Source organism: Strigops habroptila, chromosome 1 (genome assembly GCF_004027225.2).
Source record: "Strigops habroptila isolate Jane chromosome 1, bStrHab1.2.pri, whole genome shotgun sequence".
Taxonomy (NCBI): Eukaryota; Metazoa; Chordata; class Aves; order Psittaciformes; family Psittacidae; genus Strigops; species Strigops habroptila.
In genome coordinates, this window is record NC_044277.2 from 70,930,519 (window position 1) to 70,954,152 (window position 23,634).

Below are 23,634 nucleotides of genomic sequence, written 5' to 3' on the forward strand. Positions count from 1 at the left end.
TGAAACAAAATAGGGAGGAGTAGTAAAAAAGAAATCCCTCCTTTACTCGTAGCACATTGTATCCATGTGTTAAACTGCCTCCTCAATATTCACGGTGTTTTCCCAGGTTTTTGGTAAAGGTTTTTAGTGCAGTGCTGGCATGTGCAAAGGTTCTGACAGGTTGGGAAGGTTTTACAGCCAGAGGCTCCCCAGTCACACTCCCCCGGGGCAGAGGGGTGAGGTGCTGGGCTGCTCTGGGGCTCTTGGCTCTGCTTGTGGTAGTAACGAGCTTACAAAGGGCATTAGCCCAGGCTTGTGGCTGTATCCAGGCTCCATGCATTTTGGTGCATGCAGATAGAGGCTATTAGCTCAGGTTTGGTTTTGCTGCTCGTTCACAGGGTGACATGAAGTTCATGACCTTAAATTAAAAATCAGAGGCCACTGAAATTAGTGCATACAATTTCAACTGGCTGAACGGAGATCAGGGGTTATGGCCCTGAAAGCTCCAGCAGTGACCTGCTGAGCCCCCCCGCCTGCAGCGCAGGTTTCCCTAGAAGAGCTGGGAGCCACCTCAGGCAAACAGGAGGTTCAGAATTCAAGTTTAATCTGGTCAAGCACTGAGTGGGAAACAAGAAGTGAAAACTGTCAACTGTGCCCAGATCCATCCAGATCACTTCTAGGGACAGTTTTGATACCAAATTATCCTTGTTATGCAAATTTCCTCACCAACCGGCTGGTTCCCAGTTATGCATGGGGAGAAGCGGTGGCCACATCTGCTTCCCGTTTTGCTGTTTCAGAGACGAGCCATCTGTTTGGCCTCATCCCGAACAGCCTGCTCGGGGCTGATTAACTTCCTCACCCTGCCAGCCCGGGCTCACTGTCTGCTGCAAGGTGTTGATGGGTTTTTTTGCTTTCTTTCTTTTTTTTTTTCTTCTTTTCTAACTGCTTACAAACCAGAACCTTCATTTCTCTCCCAAGGGACAGGAAGGCGTTGGTTTGTGTGATTTGCAGCCGCCACCAGCAGCAGCAACAGCAGCAGCTGCCCTCTATCACTCACATGGTTCATATGTGTGGTCAGGATAGATAAAACTGGGAATTGTTCCGTGTCCTGGGACAGGCTTTGAAGCAACGAGACCTTACCTTATGTGAAAAGACATATATAAGAATAAAATGTTCTAGTGCTAAATGCAGCAAAAGTCTCGCTGCAGTTAACGTGGATCTGTTAGTTTAGTAAGAGCTGGGTTTCAGCCATGCTTGCTGCATCCTTTTTACATTTACAAGTGCAGACCTGCTGCTGTCTGAAGCTTGCTTCAGCAGTTCCTCACTCCTGTCTATCCCATTTTCGGTGAAACTCTGCCAATTCTTGTCCATCCTGTTTTCTGAATCTGAACCTTGTGGCAGTTGCGGCAGGATTTCAGAAGCGCCGCATGTCCACGGCTGACAGCGGCTTTGCTGAGAAGTGCATGTGCAGCAGACCTGAAAAGTCAAAGTCTGCATAGCCAAAAAAAAGATGCATCAAAAATTAAAGTTGAGAAACTGAGATAATAGACCTTCTGTTGAGATAAAGGATTCTGCTGCCTTCCACAGGCCAGGTCTGAGGGGTTTTGTCATTCTTTGGACTAGAATTTGTTCTCATGCAGCATTTTCCTTCCATAAAAGAAGCTGGCACTGTTTCCTGATGGTGGGGACAGCCCGGCTGGCCCGCAGCAGGGAAGGATGCCCTGGAGCTCAGACCACAGGACAGGCAGGAACAGTTTTTTCATAAATCAAGCATTTTGGTTTTCCAGTTGCAACACTTCCAGCTTTCAAAGTGTTGCTCCTGCTGCTGGAACGTGAAGATTCCAGTGAAAGCTTCTCCTTTATTTTTGACCATCTCACAAGCTGACAAAACCAGGGCGATATCCCCAGTGTACTGGCAGTCAGGAACATTTGTAACCTCTTTCCCCAAATAAGATGTTGAGTGATCTCACCCCCCTCCCAGAAAAAGGGAAATTGTGGCATTATTGGGTCTATGAGCTCCAGGTTTGGAGCCGAGTTGTCATTTTGATATCTACTAAAAGAATCTTGCATGTTTTAGTGTATTTCTTGATTTCAAAGACTGACTAGAAAACAGTTGCTGAGCACATGTTAATAGTATTTTGGTGTTTAGATGCTCATATATGGATTGGGAAGTCTGTCTGGGGACTTGAGGCTGAAAATGCTCATCCCGTTAGTCATATGTTTGTGTATAACAATTTGTATCATCTTGTCACTTACCACCATTTCTGATGTAATTTAATCAAGCTATTGCAGTAGGAAAAAAATATAAATGTGATGATTTAAAGCAAGTCTTTAAAACTTAACACCCAGGATAGATTTTTTGGTATACAAACTCTCATTTAAATCTGTGAATGTCTCTACATTAGTTCAAGGACTTAATAACATCGATTGAGGCTATTACATTTGGTCTATTTTTGTGATTATGATGATTTTAATTATTACTACTATTATTAATTATTTAACAGACCATATTTACTTTGCAGAAGAATCACCTGCTGCAACAGAAATTTGTAGTTCATTTCATTTACTGAGAATTAGCTATGATGAACAGAAAAATTAGGATTTTTAAAAGGTCTTTCTTATAGAAAAGTAGCAACAGTTTATGATGAAACCGTATTACAGTAACGTAAAGAAAATTTAGGCTTTGGGAACCTCTAAGAGAATTGATTACAATACCATTAGAGGTTTGTTTGGGTTTTTTTAATCTCATTTTGTTCATAATAATACAGTTTTACAAATGGACATATTTCTAAAACTTTATAAATGGTGCTTTTTCTACGCAAAAGAGTGATTCTTGTTTGCATTAAATATGTGATGTGAAATTTACTGTGCTGGAATCTGAAGGAAACAGGGACACCTGCAGAGAAATCACCTTTGTTATATGGCAAATAGTAGAAATAATTTCTCAGTGTTTTATTTTGAATTACCTTGACTCTACATGCAGAAGTAATTGTGTTCTGTAATGACTTTGGCAGGCTGGTGAGAGGGAAGGGTAAGACAAGAGGGCTGGAAAGGAAGCAACCTCCTCAAAGCCAGCTGCTCACAGGAGCTATATGTGTGTTTTGTGGCCAGGGACATGCTGGGTAGGAGCAGCCAATGTCGAATCACAGAATCACGGAATGGTGTGGGCTGGAAGGGATCTTCTAGTTCCAACCCCCTGCCATGGGCAGGGATGCCTCACACTAGACCAGGTTGCTCCAAGCCCCATCCAGCCTGGCCTTGAACACTGCCAGGGGTGGGGCAGCCACAGCTTTTCTAGGCAACCTGTGCCAGTGCCTCACCACCCTCACAGGGAAGAATTTCTTCCTAATATCTAATCTAAATCTCCCCTGTCAGTTTAAAGCCATTGCCCCTTGTCCTGTCTCTACATGCCCTTTGAAAAATCCCTCTCTGGATTTCTTTTAGGCTTCCTCTAGGTATTGGAAGACTGTTATAAAGTCTCCCCTCAGCCTTCTCTTCTCCAGGCTGAACAAGCCCAGCTCTCTCAGCCTGTCTTCATAGGAGAGGTGCTCCAGCCCTCTGATCATCCTCGTGGCCCTAAGGCCTTGGACTTGTTAGAACTTCGTCTTCAGCTGGAGCTGGCTTAGCAAGGCCGCTTCACACAGCTGGGGAGTGCAGGGTGACTGCCACAGCGTGGCTTTTTGTGGCCACAGATGATGGGCTGTGAGGTCAGCAAGGATGAGCTCACCGATGTGGGCTATAGGCAGTAGAGGCTGAGGCTGTGCATGATGTTCAGTACTCCTTCACTGCCCATGGGGCTGTCTACTTCCATCTCAACATACATTGCCCACACACGCAGAGTCACCAGCACAGACACACACATGCACGGCCTTCAGCTGTTCTAAACAGCTTCTTCGCTCACTAGAAGAGTAACAGAAATGTTCTGGGGTTTGGGGTTTTCACCATGTTCTCTTGTCTTAAAAGATACATCTCACTTTGCAGGCATAATTTAATAACATTTCCAAATTTTATGAAATCTGCTTGTTTTTGGTTTTTTTTTTTTTCTTTTTAAATACAATGTTCTCAAAGAAAAATGAAGTTACAATATAAAATCACAGCAAAAAAAAGAAGTGTGTAAATACAACTTTTCTATTAGAAAAGGCAATGTCTGGGGAAGGGCTGGGAAGCAGGTACTTTTTACTTTTTTAAAACAGAGATAAACTTAAAGCCATTCACCATATTTACTCATTCAAAGGTTCAGCTAAATCATATCAGGGTATTGCACCGTAGCAAGAAAAAAGAGAAAAAGGGAGATTACACTAAACTAGTTTTCTGAGGGCACAGTTTGTTTCGATGTACACACACACAAAATATCCTATTTTCATGCCTTACATATGGTCATAAATAAAATTATTGAAACACTTGTTTTTAAAGAAATTGAAGATGATTTTGTGCAAAAAAGAAAAACAAACCCCCCAAAAAACAATAAAGGCAAAACTATAAAAGCCCCTTCATGAACAGAGAATGCTGTTTGCTCCTGCCTTTAGACTATGCCCTCTGATACATTGTGTCTTAATATACTTACTTATACTACTGTACTGTTTAATATACAACATCAACATATTCTGTTATAGCATAAATAAGAAAACTCCAGACGCAGAAAACAAACCCACTGTGATTGACAGTGCATTATCATGTCATATGAACCATTTTAGATATATACACACGTACATATGTATATAAAATATTAATGACACACAAAACCACAGATAGGGCATGTGCATGTCGACAAGAAAAGTGACACAGAAACCCCTACACGTGTGTGTGTGCACAGAGATGTTGTGAAGGCAGTAAACCTACCCAGCAATCAGAAATCACATTTAACACCTAAGTTCAAGGCAGCCTGAAACTCCACTGGAGTTATGCTTGCTTACACAGTTAACGAACGTGGCTTTATTTGTGTTGGATTTTAGTAAAAGCAAAGAAACAAAACCACCTGAGTAATCTTCTGTCCCCTCCCTTTTATAGCTTGGGGTGTCTTAAAATGAAGAGTTAAAAAAAATTATGGCATGGGGTATACAGTGTCTTAAATCGAAGAACGGTAGGAAAATGGTGTAAGAGCAATAAAAGCAGAATATTTCTGTGCAGTCAATGTCTAGCTTCAGACAGGACATTGCAGCAGGGCTGGGAAATTACTTGGTCTCTTGTTGGTTGGTATTGATCAAAAGTGGAGAGGGGTAAGAACAGCTGACTGTACCCCTACCAGCTATGAAAAAATGAACCTATTTCAACTTCATTGAAAAAAAAAACCAAAATAAAGGGGATTCATCACTGTAAGCTCCCCCCTTGAAGGTCCTCTTCAGGTCGTTCTTATACAAAATATTTGGTAATACCTTGTTGCCAGGTACAATCTGTCTTGAAGCTAAGTGTGTAGCAGGCATTGATGATAAAATCATAGCTGGGGCACAATTCCCTGTGCCCACCCCCTGCACAGTGCCTCAGGCTGGAAGGAAACAAGCAACAATGTCACTTAAGGCAACTGAGTTACAATATGGAAGTAGAGGGCGTAACCTTTGGGCCTGTAGTTTACACTATTCATTTTTGTGGGGGTCATTGGTCATCCTGCATGTACCAGCCTACCTGATGTGCTAGTCATTTACTTCCACTGTTGTGGGTACGTGCATCAGTCTACGGATGTTCATCCACAGAGTTCATATCTGGTGACAAAGCTATGAAATAGGCATGCACATATGCACTTTTTCAGTATAAAAACACTTCTGTGCCCATGTGCCGTTTGAGGTAAATGTCCTAGTTGGCATGAAAAGCTGAGACATGAGACTGTAAAAGCATATATTTGTAACTCATTATTTCATCAGTATCTTTCTTCTAACTTCAGTGTTGTTGCCCCTGACTTACACCTGCAAAAGTGAAAGCAGAAGAAGGAACTCTGTGTGCCTGTAATAGTTTGTATATATAGGAAATGTATATCAAATATAGCTACACGTATCAGGCCAAATTGTCTGGGGTACAAGCATTCATGGTTCCATCAAATTTCTTTTATAATAAATATATGTGTTTGCATGCACTTGTGAACAGAGAACATGTACCTGTATGACAAGACTGCTGTCTTGTTGGTTATACGGTTGTGTTTATTGCAGAATATCCATTTATTATGGAAAGTGGAAGTTTTTATAGATCAAGTTAATAAAATGGGTTATTTTTATGCATGTTGCCCAGGAAGTATTGCAGCACCAATAGCAGATTTTTAGGCAGCTGCAAAAATTTCTTTTTTATCCAGTCTTAAAGTATGAGGGTACTCAGGGAAAGGAATGAACTATTAGGAAGAGGAAGTTCAGTAAAAGCCTTTACAAAAAGTATTTTTTTATATCAGCTGTGCTTGGGGTTAAAATCTTGTATACTTAAAGACAGAAGTTTTTATTCTAACTGAAGTTACAGTAACTGCAGCAGAACCCACCACGGAGTGGCGGACTCTACTACACTCTGCAAGTGCTGCAGTCTCTGGTCTCCATTCAGCAAAACACTTTTTTATTTAACCTTAAGATTAGTTCCACTGAGGTAAAAGTAACTTAAAGCACATGGTGAAATGATTTGTTGAATAGGAAGCCAGGGTTCTCAGCACCTTTGTGGGGCTTGGTCCTTCATTAAACAGCAAGCGCCAGGAAGAAAGGAGAAGGCTACAAATTTTGACTGGCTGATTTAATTCGGGTCAGTGCTTTAAAAATAATTAAGTGCAACACTTATGAGTAGAGCCACAGAATCTACAAGAGGACATCTGTGCAAGCAAAAGGGGATTTTTTTATATGTAAGAAAGGGACATTTGGATATTTTCCAGGCATTTTAAAAAGATGAAAAATGTGCGTAAGGAGACTTTCCCCACACATATTTCTAGCTAGTGCTTTTCTCAACTGTACATCATACTTTTCTAAATAAGTAAAACATAAAAAAGAAAGAAAGAACAATTAAATACATTGTAACTTGTTTATGCAGAGAGAGGAAGGGTTGCTAAACGAAAAGTGGGGTTTTATTGGGTAGGGAGAGAAAACATTTGTTCAAAGAGCCAACAATACCCTTTTTCTATACATTAAATGCAGTTCATACTTCACAGAGTATATTACAAGGGTGTTTCTTTTATCTTTCACATACCCGCTTGCCTGCCCAGTGACACAAACAAGGCAGCACCCTTGCAGGTGGAAACGTTCTATGTTTACCACCAAAGCAACTCAGAACCCTCTGGTTGGAGGGTCCCGTCCCACCCCAGCTGTCTGTGAAGCCATCTGAGGTGGGCACCTCCATCTTTAGTCGAGTTTAGTCTTCCCAAAAGAGTCAAATAATACCAGGAAGTCAAAAAAAAGTACATCTGGTGTAAGAGACCTATGCTCAGGGTGTTAAGTGAGAAAGCTTGGCCACTCCTGCCCGTTGTGTCCTCGTTGGCATGGTGCATCCTGCACATGGTTAGCAGTTTTGGCAAGGGAGGTTTGCAAGAAGCATCTGTTAAGGGAAGTGCTTTCAGCTATGTGACTACAAAAGCTCCTACTTACATTACTAAAGGGTTTTGGTGATCAAACATTTTCAGTAAAAACTTTAGTACTCATTTTAGAAAACTGAGTTGCAATGCATGCTACCAAAAGGAAAACTTTTCTTGTGGGAGAAGATAGCTGAACTTCTGATTCTTTTGTTACTTTCACAGCCCAGCTGACTTGTGCTTCGCTGCTGCCGTGGCTCATGCAGCTCCAGTAACGCAGCTGTTGAGGCTAGATATGTGCTGGAGGAGTTTTAACTCATGTGGAAACGGTGCTCCCCTCGAGTTATGTGGGAAGAGAATTCGTACCTGTCCTGGCTATGGTAGCCACACATGTTGCATTCAAAAGGATCACGGAACCCATGGCAGCCCATATGGATCGTATACATAACGTGATCCAAGAAAAGGACTCGACAGTGTTCACACTTGTAAACTTTCACTTGTTCCCCATTGCTGCTGATCACTTTAAAAGCATCCTGGGAATTGTCAGTACCAGCCCTCAAGACATCATATTGCCTGTTTTCTTCTTTTATAGAGATGCCATTTCTTGCATGGGGACCTATGTGGTTTGTCAGGTAGATTAAACCACTGCGTTCCTCGTTATTGCTCTCTGTATCTGTTGAGTCTTGGCAGCTGTTGCTGGGGGAGGCATCTCGTTCAGAGGAGACAGATTTGGCTTTGGAAAGCAGCAACAAGTTTTCCACTGCGCTGTCCTGAGATGTATGGTTGGAACGAACCTGATTGTCCCCGAGAGGTTTGTGGAGCTGATACATGGGGCTGATGACGGGCACCATCTCAGAACCACCTGGCGGTGTCTGGACAAGGGGACGCAAGGACTCTGCCCCCAGGTAACTGATGGCGTTATTAATGGCCTGGTCTATAACGTGAGTCTGCATTATCTCATTTTCCTTCTCATAGTTGGTGGTGGCATCGTATGGAAGATCAGACAGGCATTTCTCACCTGTAGTGAAAAACAGTCAGGAGTTAGAGGGTTGATTTCTTCGTAATTAAGGAACCAAACGTAATGGATTAATAAAACAGCAACATGGAAGAAAAGACTCGGTCAAATACCACCTGAGGTATTCATAGTTCTCTAATACAGCTGGTCAGAAAAATTGTTGGTTGGTGGGGTTTTTTTGTTTGTTTTAACCTAGAAAATAATCTGAGGTCCTTGGAAAAGCAAATAGATGAAAACAGATCCTGGAACTAATTGTATGGAGACTCATGAGAGCTAAAGATTGAGTGCTCCATCCTCTCTTTCTCCTTTAAACTGGACCCCCTCATCTGCCTCCTACAGTGAACTGAGGCATGCCTTTGTGGTTAGTGAAGACAGTGAAGACAGCACAGTTACAGCCAGCCTGGCCTTCATGCTTCAGATCATGAAGCACATTGTCAATATTTTTCCCCCAAAATATTACAATTTTATAGTGGAAATTGTGTGGTTTAGTTTTAGACCTTCAGTTTCTTACAAATAACCCACATTGGCAAAGTGATTATATGTCATTTTGGACAAAAATTAACAAAATCTTAACTTTTCAATTTCCTCCCCCTCCCCACCTTGTTGGTTAAATAAGCCATGGTAGACACATTACTAGAAGCTACTTATGTTTCTAGAAATCGTGGAGTCAAAAAGTTGTCATGTACAGGAGCAGCCAAGAACCATGGAAAAAAATTAAGACCATTTGTAGTTGGAATATATTTTTCCTACGAGGTAAAAAGCCCTATATAGAGCAAGATTACTTCTTGCTTGTAACTTCAACTTCGATTTGGGATACCAAATATAAGGGGGGACTCTTTAACTTTTTTAAAATCAGACTGCACTTATGTATTTATAGCTGGATTCCCCTGTATTGAGTGCTGAGTTTCACGACAATTTCTCAAGATGCCAGGACAGATAGGACTAAGCAAGACATAGAAAGTAAAATTTAGGAGCAGAAGAAACTGTTTAAGTGCACAGATGCTGATTTTATGAACCCAAACAGTCTTCTCAGTGTAAAGCAGCAATGTTCTTTTCGGGCCCCTAAGAAATTTATACAAATGCAAAGGGATAAAAAAATCCCACAGGTTCCTAGGAACTACCAATAACACCCTGTTTACAGTCTGGATGGATTTGCTAGCTCTGCAGATCTTGGGAAATTCACTGAAAGCCACAAACATCTCTATGAGGGGCTGTCACCATTTTCTAATCAGCATGACATTGCTGGTAGGCCTTGGAAAGTCCTAATTTGTCTAAAATAAATGCTAATATGAGCATGGAAAGTTTACCAGAAGATCTGCAAATTAAGTTAACAAGAATTACCCACTCAGATTCTAGTCAAATTGACTATTCGAAGTCAGTGAAGAGCTCAGAAAACATCTAGCATGACTCTATTGCAATGATGGGGCTAAAGTGTAGAAATTCCTGCTGTCTACATTTCCCACAAGATATGGTTTCATACTAGTTTGTCCATGTTCTGCAAGCAGAGAAAGAAACACGGAGCATTTCATAAGTTCCTACAAGGGATGTAGGGTACAGACACCTTCTAGCTGTGCTGCACAAGCTTCTACTTCCTCTTGTTTCCTTTCTCTATTATTCTGCCAATGTGAACACTCCTCTATGGGGGTGCATTCTTTTTTCTTCCAGATTTACCCTTTCTACTGCTATAGTCTTCAGGCAGAGTTTAAGGCTTAAGATTCAAAATAGGCATTGTGAAAGACTCTTGAATTAAATATAGAAAAACTCTGCCAATATGAATGTATACCCTTGACTCAAGGAGCTAAAAATGAGGTCAAAATCATTTATATTCCATGGGCACTGTATACTCCTGAGAAGTGGCACTGGTCTTCATTATATACAAGATTTTAGGCATCTAGAAGGCATGATTTTAGTAGCTATTTCTTGGGTAGTCTTTGCTTTCTGTAGCCTAACTAGTTGGCAGTTGGACTGAGAGGGTCAAGTGCTCATAAGAAAAATTGTTTCCAAGCAGTGTGTCTGAAACAGACACAAACTTGAGGTAGGCAGGTATCATTTCTATATCTGGGCAATGCAGGTAATACTTGTACTCATTAAAAATAATAGCTCATTTCTGTGGTTATCAGAGCATAAGTAAATTAAACTGCTAATGGTTTGATACACTTCAAGCTTTGCACTGCTCATGGTTCTGCAGCAGGTACCAAATTGTAAACCCTTCTCTTTTCTTTACTGCCTATTGTTTCCACGTGATAAACGTGTCAACCTCACCTACAGTTCTCACTCTGGTTTGGATGGCACAGTTCTGCTTTTGGGTCTGGGAGCTATTCCAGTTTGGAACACATAGAGAATTTTACAGATAACTTTCTTAACTTGGTGAACAATCTCACTTTTGAAAGGTAATGAATTTAGCCTTGAGAAAAAAGAGTGAACAGCAGATCATCTTTCCCTTATGCAAAGGGTGCCATTTGCCCCTTCTCCCTGGAATTCAGCATGGGATTTGGGATGACACAGTGATCTACAGGAGCAATAAACATGTTTTATTACACAAAAGCTCTCCTGACCAGCTGGCCCAACCTTGTGTTAATCAGGAATGTACCTATTACATGAAGCAGCAGGTGAGGATTGGAAAGGAAAGGATTTGGGGGCATTTTCTTGTCAGAAAAGTTCATCCTTTTGAAGTTTAACAAATTTCCATAAATATCTGCTGCCAGTAGGTTGTCTTCCTACACCACACCCTGAATAACTAACTGACAAGAAACTCTGCCCTCCTAAAACTTGTAGTTAAACTGGCTGTCTTTACTGTTTCTCAGGGTGAAGAGAGAAAAGGAGAATGAAAAAGCTAGTACACACCCACAGATACATCGCATATAAGATACTTGCTAGTACCTTTTAAACTTTAATACTTTTAGTCTTCCTGGAGCTTTCATAGAATTAGTATTTTGTCTAATGCAACCAGGTACTAGAGTGTCTAAATGAATCAGGTTTGCTTCATGTAATTGGTATATTTTTGGTAACTACCTCTACTACAGCTTTTGTCCTTTAAGAAGCATAAGCATTTCTTATCCTTGACTACCTCCTGCAATTGTTGCCTTTGGATGTTAAAAAAATCTTGGACTTCCATTTCAAACCTCCTGTCGTAGCTGAGATTCCCCTTTCCTTGTCTCAGAAATACTAATTTTCCTTTCACCCTTGTGTCCTCATTGAAGAAGGTATATTTGGAATTTCTGTCCCATAACTGATTGTTTTTGGCCTTGACTTTTGACTGAAGACCTTCTTAACATGTGTTTTGTTTCAAAAACTTCAGTTTTCTCTAATTGTCTCCTATAGAATGATATTATAAATGAACATGCAGAGAATTATAAAAGAATCTGACTAGATATGAGTAGATGCTGTCCTCTGATCTCCCATGTTTTTATTTATGTAAGACTAACTCTACATAGCTAACAAAATACTGTCTGTGTGTCACACAAAACTCATGTGACCACTATTTGGTACAGACTTACGGAACAGAAAAATATACATGTAGCCTCCACTTTTTTTTACTGTTAAGACAGAAAACTACTAGGTGTAAAAAGGCCATGAAGTTTTTACATTATTTATAGAATGTGCCCAAAGATCTTTTAGGTATTATTCTCAGACCTGGTTTTATTTGTTTCCATGATTATTTTGGGCTATAAAAGTAAAGTATACAGACTTTATAAAGGGATGAAGAATATCATCCAGCCTATGTTCAACTACTCACAGATACTTTCACAAACACCAATATGCCCAGATCTGAATGTCATCCAAGATGTTAATAAAATAACCCTGAAAGTGTGGTCAAATGCTTTCCCAATAGGAAACATCTATTCCTATCTTCAGGTTCTTAAGGCAACTTCAAAAGCCTGTCCAGATCATGTAATGATCTCGTCCACAAGCATTAGAAAAAGTTGGGAAAAAAGACTTAAAATCAATCTCCAGATGTGCAAAATTAAAAATACAGAAATGTAGGCTGGAGAAATTTAGTTGTTTTGGTTTGGTCTGGTTTGGTTTTTTTTTTTACCCCAACACATCTCTGTATCTGTTTTTATAGATATTGCTAATTTAGTAAAACAAGTAAAATCAAAATCATAAAGCAAAAGTTAAAATCTTGTGAGATGATTTTTGGTTTTGTTTTCTTTTTTAGGAGACAGCAAACGTTTAACTCTTACCAACAAATTTCTGAGGCATAGAGCTCTTACGTTTGGCGACGTTACTTGCTAGTCTATCCAGCACGAGGGATCTTTCTGACCCTATCTTGCACAGGTCTTCAGCCATTTCACTCTGGTTAGTATCCTCTTTTATGACTGAAATCAAATGACATCAGAAGGGTTAGGCACGCTTGTTCCATTTTAATGGAACTATTGTCTTCAGGTTATTGTTTCTCAGCTAATGTCTTTAAGCTCCCAACCAACTGGAAGGAGAAGCTCACCACTGCAGACACAGGATGATTCTGACTCTTGTTAACAAAGTCACTCATGCTGATCAATCTATGTACATGTTCATGTTTCCCTCCTTTAGGATACAAAAATGAGATCGCAGCTGCAAGGCATCTGTCTGTATGTAATGTAATCCCTCCACCCTTGTTCTAGAGCCACTCTGCATTTCTGCAAATAAATGAGGTCCTAACATTATACTGGACATAAAGGAGTTCATCTTTTCATTCTCCTGCTGTCGTCCCCCCACCATCCCTCTGCACCTTTCTCAGCAGAACTGCCTGTATAATCATTGCTTTTTCAGCAGGAAAAGGGGACATGCTTCTCATCTCCAGCAGAAGGTTCATTTGCAACCTACACCAACCCTTCACCCCACCCTCTTCTTTTTCCCTAGTAAACATTTCTATACTTCATTGATGCAATTTTAGACTGTAAATGACAATTTAAGTTGCTTAAGTCACATCCATAGGGGAGCACTGATATCCAATACTCAAACCTGTTTCCCAACCTCCTGCTGCTGCTGTGACACTGTTGAATTAGAAAGGAGCTCAGCTGTAAGGCTCAAGGAAAAGGAGACTATTTCACTTTCACTACATTTTACTTCAGTACTTTCCTGCAGAAAGGGAAGGGATGTATGAAAATGCATTGTCAAAGCAATGACTATGAAAAATACACGGAAAGGTATTTCTCACTTCCAACATCTAAAGGAAAAGTGATATGCAGCAAGATCACAACAAAATTGATTGATTAACTGATTTTGTTTGGTTTTGTTTGGGTTTTTTTTGGAGGGGAAAAGGAGGGAATTGGTAAGGGAGGTCAGAGACAGGAGAGAAAGGGGTTAATTTTACTTTTATCTGATACTAGGATACAGGTATTTTTCCTGAACTTGTGAGTTGCTATTAAAGGGAGAAGCAAAAGATGACTTTTAGATTTGATTCTGCAAGCTATTTCAATTGGATGCACCACTCTGCTTCATTTTGCCTTCTGTGTGTGCCTGGTGAGAATTTGTTTTATCACTGGGTTTACTGGTTCACAGAACCCACTACTCTGACACCTGGGTCTTTCTCAATAGTGGGGAACATGCTGTTCCTATGCAATATTGTTTTGGCAATATACCACTGACATAAAAGGATGTTTGTGAAAGTTTCATTGTTCCTGAAAGATGTGAAATCAGGGTCTGGTGGATAATTAGAAGGAGGACTTAAAGTGTCCTAGACAACAACACTCCACAGTACCAAACTGAAGAGTACGCAACTCTGCAGTCCCTGCTGCAGTAACACATACTGCAGTGACAGTGACAGTGAGTCTCATGGAATTATGCCCCAGCCCCATAAGATTCTGAAGACTGTGACAAATATAAGATATGAGCCGAATTTGATCATAAAGTTGAAGAAGAGTAAAGGGCATTGTTGGCACCTAGTCATTATTGAACAAGCACATGCCAGCATCTTGTGCTGGCTAAGGCTTCCACATATCACTTCAGGAAGGGACAGAGCAGCCTATTCAACAGGGAAACAAATGATTGAATTGCTAGTTAAAAGTGGAAATGATCAAGAAATATCTGTTCAGGATATAATAACATTCCATTTCTAATCAATTTGAGAGGGGGTAAGTTATGTATTCAACTCTCAAAACTTTTAAAGCTGCTATATAGAAAAGTAAAAATTACATACTAATTTCAAGCGTTTGCAACTGAACCCCCCTGAAATTTGCTACTGATCTGGTAATGATTTTTCTGTAATTTGGTGTCTGTGAACTGAAAAAAAAATCATTTTATCTTTTCAAATAAAAATCCACAAGTGACTGAAGAATTGTAATTCTTTTTAAACTTTGTAAACTGTGTTGTCTGCTATTTTATATAGGCCTGGTAAGACTTCAGCACACTTCCATTCAACCCAAATGCAAGACTCCAAATAATATCCATAAGAGAAGAACTTCACATAGAGAGTGAGATTCTAGTCCTCTAAAATAAGAATTTTGCCATTAAATTCAGCAGGTTCCTAATTTCATGCTGAACCTCCTTTCTTAAAGGAAGCAAACAAGAATTAAAATATGAATACAATCTCTTGCTCCCCTCTTTACTCTCTTTGTTGGATCTTTCCCTTATTTAAATACTTCATATTTATGATATATCAATTATATTTGTTAGATTTATAAGCTGATGAAAAGCTTGTACCAGTTTGGATCCTTTCAACTGATGACTGTTCGAAGTATACTGCACAAAGTATTTTCAAAATGCTGTGCAAAGCAATCCCAATCTAGCAGAATATCAAATCAGATGTTCTAGCGATTTTTGTACAGACTTTTTTGAGTCTGAAGGGCCTGAATTTTGGCTCTGATAGCTCCATACCACACCCTGAAATATTATAAGAACAGTGGTAGTATGGCTATTTGGTTTTCTAGATATAATGTAGAATGCAATAAAAATCCCAGGACACTTACTCATTCTCAACTGTTTCATTGTACATTTTCATCTTTGAGTTTATAAGAGAAATAATGTAAAATGGCAAAATGATAAAATGTTATGTTTGCAGTGAAGTAGAATAGATTAGAATGAAAAATACTAGGAAAAAAATGCAGGAAAATTTCCTCTTTTAGAAACACAAACAAATTGATTTATTAGTTCTGAGAACTCAGTTTGTTTAAGAGTGAAGTTTTTGGCTGGATACAAGGTCTAAACTCTGAAGTTAATCCTCTATTTGTTTGGGGTTTTTTTCCTAATTTGAAAAAGCACTCATATTAAATATGGATTTATATAATACTTTCAGTATATGCAAGGAAGAAGTAATTCTTGGGAAGCACTCACGAATTCCACAAGTTTTCATCCCACTGAGATACTAGGTATTCGGTCCTAAGCTAGTGTAAACTCTCCTGTCATGATTTTCTATAAACAAAAGTCCATCTCTAAAATGGTACTATTCCTTATCAAAGTTTACGATTCCTGACACCAGTTTCACCTGGACATTTTTGCTTACTAAGACTTTAGTAGTAGTTCAGCTATGCATCCACTCAGATTTTCATGTTCTGTGTGCAGGCATTAAAATCCATGTGCCAGACACTGAAAATTCAAATACTAACACAGAATATTTGCTTCTAGATCCTATCACCTATTTGAGGAATAAGTATTGCTGCCTACTGTGTATTACATTGAGCTTTTCTATTTATACATACATTCTCCAGCCTCTCAATAAAATTAGAAGGGTTGTTGCTCTAACTTGCTGTTTGCCAGAAGCATCTCAGCTGTATTTGCTGCTATCATTACGTGCATATACTTTACATTATTTGATAGCATGTAAAAACATATTCAGGTTCTGTCCAGATACAAAATATTAAACGAGGCATCATTGCAAATAGGTCAGAGGCAACCTTCCATTTCCATAATTTGAAAAGCCAAATAACATATACTGGCAGGATCAAAAAGGTATACAAGAAGTGTAACTTACTGGATGGGCTGAAACTCCACCACAGGAGATGGATCTTATATTTTCTATCTAAAACTGCACATGCAAGGGGATTTTTTATGGTTATTTACTGAGACGAATCCCAGATAGAACTTTAGGATCTTCGTTAAAAACCAATCCAAACCCCAATATCTGCTTGCTATATTTCTGGGCATAATTTTAGGTTTGATATTCTCCGAGAAATGGACTTTACCTTCATCATAAGGCTGATCTCTCAGAGAAGCACAACAGTTCACCACATCCCCCCAGTTTTCTTTTAAAAAGGAGGTTGGGAAGAAAGCTATCAACAAATTATTAGCCTTTCTGGATTATCTCAGACAAACTAGCTGCATTTAATGCCTTTGGCTTCATGTCCTCATGCTTGGAAAAGTGGGATCAAAGACAGATGGCTCATCCTTGTTAAATGAGTTGGTCTCAGTGGTCAAGTAAGCCCTTTAAGCTGTGCCTGGAAAGGACAGAAGATGTGCAGTGTGGAAGCTTCTGCAGCCCTACCCAGAACGCTAATATTAAGCCTTTATTAAGAATACATCCACAAGAGTACTGCAATACAGGACTTGGGGCAAAAGGGAAAGGTAGTAAGATGATGTAGTCATACTGCCTTGAGATGGTGAACTGAAATTTTCCATGTCTTGCAAGTGTTTTGCTACACACCTGAGTTTTGCTTTGGCTTTTTGTTTGAGCTAAACAAAACAATACAACAGCCAAATATTTTTCAAATATAGACTAAATCCAGATGCAATATCATACAAAGGGAGTGGGTATGTGCCTCCCCAATGCAAAAGATGCCACAAATGGTACTACTGTTCTTTTTGCACTCTTTTTTCTGTGTACATGACAGGACAGAGTTAATCTCCAAATGGACACGTTCATTACCTGAATAAAGACTGCTTGAGATATTCATGGTTTGCAGGTAGTTATGACAGCGTTCTTTATGTTCTTCCAAAGAACTGCGCTGCTTATAGCTGCGACCACAGTATCCACATTTATGAGGTTTGCCAACTGCAGAAAACACAATCAATGGAGAGATTCAGATGAGGTATTCAACAGTCTATTAATAATGGTAAGAAGAACAGGAACAAAACCTATCCCAAAAATAAACCCATGCTCTGGTGAACTGAAGATTTTGTTAAAAAAACAAACCCAACCCAAAACCTAAACCCAAACTAATGGAAAACTAGTTGATTATCTTCACATCAACAGGCCAGTTCTGTGGGTGCTGCAAGTTGATTTTAGATGATTCACATCAGATAAAGTCTGAGACATTAAATCTTCAAAAATGGCATCTGCACAAATTAGAAACTGAGACACCTTTGAAAATCTGTGTATAGCTGCTGTAGTGCCTAGCTCCCACAGAGACTGCCATTGGGGAACTGACAGCGTAGGTAGAGACACCTGCCCATGACTGAATGTCAATTCTGATGTAACTACAATCAGCTCAATCCTTTTAGGACAATGTTAGATTCCACATGTTTTCTGCTTCTGGAAATTCAAGAGACATGGCATGAGAAAACGTTTTCTGTATTACACCAATCCAGATGCAGGTAGTTACAGGAATTTCGCAGTAACAATACGGTTTCATAGACTTGTGGATGTGAATTTTCTGTCTTAGCATGACAAGACTGTCACCTTATATGTGATTTCACAGTTTTAGATGGTTACACAGATTAACTTTTGAATTCCATTTACAAATTCTCACGTGAAAATCAGACTCAGACATCCAACTTATTTTATAATGTATTGATGTCAATTAGCCAATTGCAAGAACTAATCACAATCTACAGTTTATGCATTGTCTCTGTAGTTACTGAATCCTAAGTTTGCCAGAAGTGTCTGGGTGTAATTTCAGGTATACATGAAAAATTATGTTTAAAATTGTGCAGCCATGAAAATCAGTAACAGTAAGGAAGAGGGAGGCAAAGTAGTATTTTAAAAAATACACTTTCTTGAGTTGGGCCAGGGCAGGACAGGAGAAGTGGAAATTATTTTGGACATCTGGGACCAACACTAGGGATCTTATTATTTAATGTGTGTTCTAAAGAAGAATTTCCTTAGTTTTGTGCAACACAGAAATGTCACTGTGAGAGCTCCCCTTCTTATAGCCAGAACTTAGTCCCAAAGCCAACTTTCACAAGTAGTTACCACTGTCAGTTCGAGCATTGTGTTGTGGAGGTCTATCCAAATAACAATTTGCGTTTCTGGCTTAGCTTGGGAAACTAGATGAGACAACACTCTGCTTTTAAAGGCACTTTGAAGGTGCTAAATTGGTTTTGCTTCACAGAAGGTATATGACTATGGCTTCTGTCAAACAATGAAAGGTTCATGGTAACAGAAAAGTGCAGCTGTTCAAAAATATTTATTCAATATACTGTTGAGACAAAACACTGAAAAACTCTAGAAGGTCCTCTTTTTTTGAAGATTATTATCTTTCTCTTTCCCACCCTCTCCCTCCTCCCCACTCTTTCTCTTTCAAAGTAGTTGTAATAACGAGGTGTAACAAATAACTGCTGCTAAATGCTGTAGGTGGTATTCACTCTTAGGTCGAGAATGACTACCAGACTAGAGGTTTTTGAGCCTTTGTGACTTGAAACCTACTGTTTAGAACTTACATTATTTCTATATGCTGATAAATGCCATCCAAACCCTAAACCAATTCATCAGTTTTAATTCATGTTCGTAGTTCCATGAAATGGATTACTCACATGAGGCTTGTAAGATGAAACCCCAATACAGAAACTTTTAATCAGCTAAGAAGTATGGGAAAAAAAACATGATCATGAGAATGAGATGTGTTTAGTCATTTCTTTGCCGCTAAAACACGGTGGCCAGCTCACAGCTTGGTTAATCCCAACATGGGGCTACTCACCTCCCCAGCGTGAGAAGACCTTTCAGGCTTGGGGGCCACAAACGCCTCCATCTTCTCACTGGGTACAGTGATGAGTGCCCCTGGATGGTCCCACACCTTCACTTACCCGAGTGAGTCCTCAGGTGTCCCGTAAGGGCATCCCTGCGACGGCAGGCATAGTTACATAGGTGACACTTGAAGGGCTTTTCACCCGAATGCAACTTTATGTGGCGCAGAAGGTTGCCCTTCTGTGTAAAGGAGGCTCCGCACTGATTGCATTGGAAAGGGCGTTCTCCTACAGGGAGAAGGAGAAAATATGTGAGAACAAAAAATCTTAGCAGTAACAAGAGAAAGATTTCAGTGAGAAAGTTGTTTTCTCACTGCTGCTCTGTGACTTCCACCGGCTGCAGGTTTGATATAACATGAGGCTTTCAGACTAAACCTGCCAGTTTCTTAATGCTTCACTGGCTGGGTCAATTTGATCTGAAAATCTAATTTTTTTTTTCTAAATCAGAATGGCACATCACAATGCAAATTCAAACTCATTTAAATAAAGTGACTGCAACATTTTGTGTTGAAGAGCCACTCTTCCTGATCAGCAGTTTTGGAATAAACCAATATCCAATTTTGCATGTTGTGGCATTTGGTGGGGTTTTTAATGTGGCTTCTTTCAAAGGGTCTTTAAAATATGCCACTGAAGCAGCAAAATAAAAAGGAAACTCATTAAAAATGCATTTCAGGATCACAAGTTCATTTCAGCGTTACATTCTTATATTTAAATGAAAGGCACTTCATTATAACAGTTATAATAACTTCTTTTCATTTACATTTTCCCTGTATTTTCCCTTTCAATTTCTTCTCCATTACCTGCCTGTCCCTAAGCAGCCAAATCAGGAAAGAGACAGAGAAAGAGACAGAAAGAGAGAGAGTAAAATCACATAAGTTAAGACAGTGCAAAGGAAGCTCTGTACTTCCATGCTGAAGTCCCAACCATTCTCTACGCCAGGTAGAAGCAGAGGAGCTGCACAAATGGGCTCTGCTGGTCTATGGTTTGGATGGACATGGGTTAAAACTTGGAGACGGAGCCTTGATTTGTCTAAACTGGTGCCTGCTATCAAGGAAGCAAATCAACTAGCCTTTGCAAAAACTAATATGGCAGTTGTTTGCTTTTTAGTGCTGTTTAAAATCAATATGCTCATTTTTTCACTTAGCTATTTTTTAAAAATTGAAGACAGTTGAAGCCTTTTCTTAAATCAGTGGGAAATAAAATAAGTTTCCAGTTGTACCAGACAGAAGTAAAGGAAAATTTATATGTAAGAGTATTCTATCAGCAGGAACTGCTCCTGCGTGCCCATTTCTCCATAGTCCTTGACTAAGTCAAATCAGCCTTTGAAACTCATTTGCTGAACTCTGTTTCTCTTAGGCATAAATGTAATCTGCTCTAGTAATTATGACACACTGACAGTATAAGAAACAGCCCAGAGATGACCTGTTCTTAGTTTTGATTTTCTTTATGTAACAATAATATTGAATTTAAAATTTCAGTGCTGAAGTTAAAATATACAAAAAAATAAATACAAGTTAAACAATTTTTTTCCTCTCTCACTTAACCATCACGTATTATTTTGCACATCTAGGACCAACTTATACGTACATTTGTGAGCATATATGTGCAGCATGATCATTTCTGACTTTTGGGTAATGCAGTAGAACAGCTGAAAATCAATTAGACAGCAGCACAGTCATAACCCAAAAATCTGCAAACTCCACCGTCAGGGCTGGTAGATTTAGCATTCAGCAAACAATACAATTAATCTGCTTTATAACAAGATATTACCATTGGTCAAACAGCTACAAGCAGATCAGCATAGTCCCTGTCAAGCCAAATGAGCTCACTTTCTTTGTCCATCAAGTAGCTGTATTCACCTAAACTGTATCTGCAATTGGTTCAACTGGGATGGCTCACAAAAATGCCAGAATTAGTCTTATAGATTTTGCAATGTACTTCATAAGCCATGCACAGTAGTTGCTAGGGGAAAAAGAAAATGGGTAAGAGTCTGTCTGCTTTACTTCTTAATCTTTGGGCTAGTTACTCAGTGTGGAAGGTATTTTTCAGAAATGGACTGAAACAGTACTGAAGAAGTCAGTTTGTCATGGGGACACAAATTCAGAAGAAATGGTTAATTCTTACTAAAGAGCTTTTCGAGTATTCATTTCTGTTATTTTTACTCAGAGCATATGAGGGAAAAACAAGGACCATAGAAGTACTCCAGGAATGAAATGTAAAGCAAAGTAACACTGAAATCTATCTCCAACCTACAGGTTTCGCAATTACAGGGTGAAATCTTGCACTGTGTGGAGAAGACAGGTGGATGGAGCATTTCAAACGAGACTGCTGCATGCCAAATATTTGTACAGAACTTACAGTGGCACCAAATGTAAGGGAACCTGGACTCACATTGCTGTGCAAGGAAAATGACACCAACACTGCAAGATGCTGAAACTACGTGTAGCTTGGCTGGCCCTTGGTTGTCCATGCTGCAACTACCCGGGTGGTGAAAGCCTGCCTTGTGAGACCAGGAAAGCTCCTAGCCCTGTTAGAATGGAAATGGTCACTGATGGAAGGTTACTGGGTGTGGCGCTATCCCCCCAAAAAGGGAAGGATGGGAAGAAAAAATGTTATGCATCTTATATTTAAACAGTCAGCTTTGGGTGCTATTTTCTTGCCAGTTCTGAACGCACATGTCTATCCCAGGCCAATTTCACCACATGGTGCATAGCTGTGGACTAATATGGGCCCAGAAGCAAAAACTGAAATGGGAGCCTTGAACTGAATCAACCACCACTGCAGTGATTTGCAAGCCTTAGTGGGAACATGGGCTCTGGGCTACTTATGGAGTGAAGAATATTGATCCTCTTAATTGAAATATTTATTACTTCTTAAATAATACAATGACAAAATCGCCCAATACTCAGAGACATGCATAGCTCTCTTTCGTTTTGCTTGGGCATTAGTTTTTTAAATAAATTGGAGACATTCAGACCCATCTAAGAAGACATAAGTGAACTAATTGATGACTTAAGAAGTGTACATATAAGGAGGGAATATATATACCTATGCACACATGCATATATATGCACATATACATAAGCACACCATGCACATACATGTTTGCACAATGAGTAAGAGAAGCCTGAATCTATAGCCTGAGGTCTTAGCACCAAGGAGCAGGAGGGGGTTTCTCTCTCCTTTCTAGATCTTCTTTTTCCTAAACACCAAGCAAGACAGCAGCAAGCTGGAGAAAATCAATGTACTGAAAGCCTTGAGGAAGGAGAGTGAGGAGAGTCAGGCATCCACAGATGGGAGCAACAGGTAAGGTGCTAGGAAGCAGTCAGTGCTGTACAGCTGCTAGCAGACAGGAGGGGGCAGAAATATCAGGTGCTGCTCTGCATATCTGCACTTGGCAGGTGTATTCATTTAAAGTAATTATGCCTTTTATCAGGTCAGGCAGTCATTTTATTTTGGCACTTTAGCATGCTAGAGTTTTGTTCACTTATCAAATATTTATTTAAGGAAGCCTCACTGCATATGCAGGTTTTACATGAATTAGCAGCAAAGCAATTCATTTGTGAGGCTTATTCCTTCACCAGGCATGTATTGAAATGGGCTTTGGCGTAGTCAGTTAAATGTCTGTAATAGTATATCCCATTTCTACTTTAATTTTCACAGTGCAGCTGAAAGGAAAAGCAGTCACCACAGTTTCCCCATGACGTCCTTTTAATTTAAACTACCAGCTTCGAGCCTCCACTCCCTTGCCAGGCTCTGAAAAATGCCTAAGAGGCTGCTCAGGAGAGGAGCTGACGGCAAGGCTGAAGGGGAAAGCAAAGGCTTTCTTTCAGTGGAAGGACTCTGGAGCGCAACTTCACACCCTTTAGTTTTATTAAGTGTAAAAGAAGGGGGTCCTGCTGAGCAAACTGCATCTCATGAGGTGCTTCCACTACAGGTTTTAACAATGTTCCCTGATTAAAAAGAGGGTCCCATTGGCAAGGGGAGGGGTCTGCAAAGGGTGGAGAAGTCTTAGAGTGACAGTTCTTGTGTGGTAGCATCCTGAGCACACTTGGCAGGCACATGAGCCCCTCTGCCGGGTAGGGAGTTTGGGCAGCTGGAGGTCTGTGCCTGGGAAACCAGTGAGGTGGCCCCTGGGGCTGCTGTCATGGAGAACAGGCAGCCCAGCTCATCCTCTGGAAACTCAGCGTGCCAGGTACCAAACGGTGCGCTAGAAGCAAAAGCTGCTCTGCTCACTGCCTCCCTAAAAGCAGATGTGCCCCACACAGGCCATTCAGCCCTAGTGCAAACACTGCCTCTGATCCACAGGGACCTGAAACAGCTCCTCCAAAAGCAACAACATACTTTTAATTAAATAGGA

General features: G+C 40.0%; 1 protein-coding gene across 10 annotated transcripts in view; it reads right to left on the reverse strand.

Annotated features, from left to right (window-relative positions):
• Window positions 1-6,566: 6,566 nt before the first annotated feature.
• The window catches only part of IKZF1 (IKAROS family zinc finger 1), a 66,539-nt gene continuing 49,471 nt past the window's right edge, over window positions 6,567-23,634 (reverse strand). For 8 of the 10 annotated variants that reach the window (XM_030480744.1, XM_030480716.1, XM_030480726.1 and 5 more), the window contains 4 exons: window positions 19,335-19,502; window positions 17,239-17,364; window positions 12,641-12,775; window positions 6,567-8,459 (listed from right to left, as the gene is read on the reverse strand). In XM_030480744.1, coding sequence (XP_030336604.1) covers window positions 7,753-8,459; window positions 12,641-12,775; window positions 17,239-17,364; window positions 19,335-19,502 — 1,136 coding nt within the window. In that variant the 3' untranslated portion in view covers window positions 6,567-7,752. The remainder of the gene's footprint in view (window positions 8,460-12,640; window positions 12,776-17,238; window positions 17,365-19,334; window positions 19,503-23,634) is intronic. The other 2 variants (XM_030480764.1, XM_030480753.1) reach the window with 2 other exon arrangements.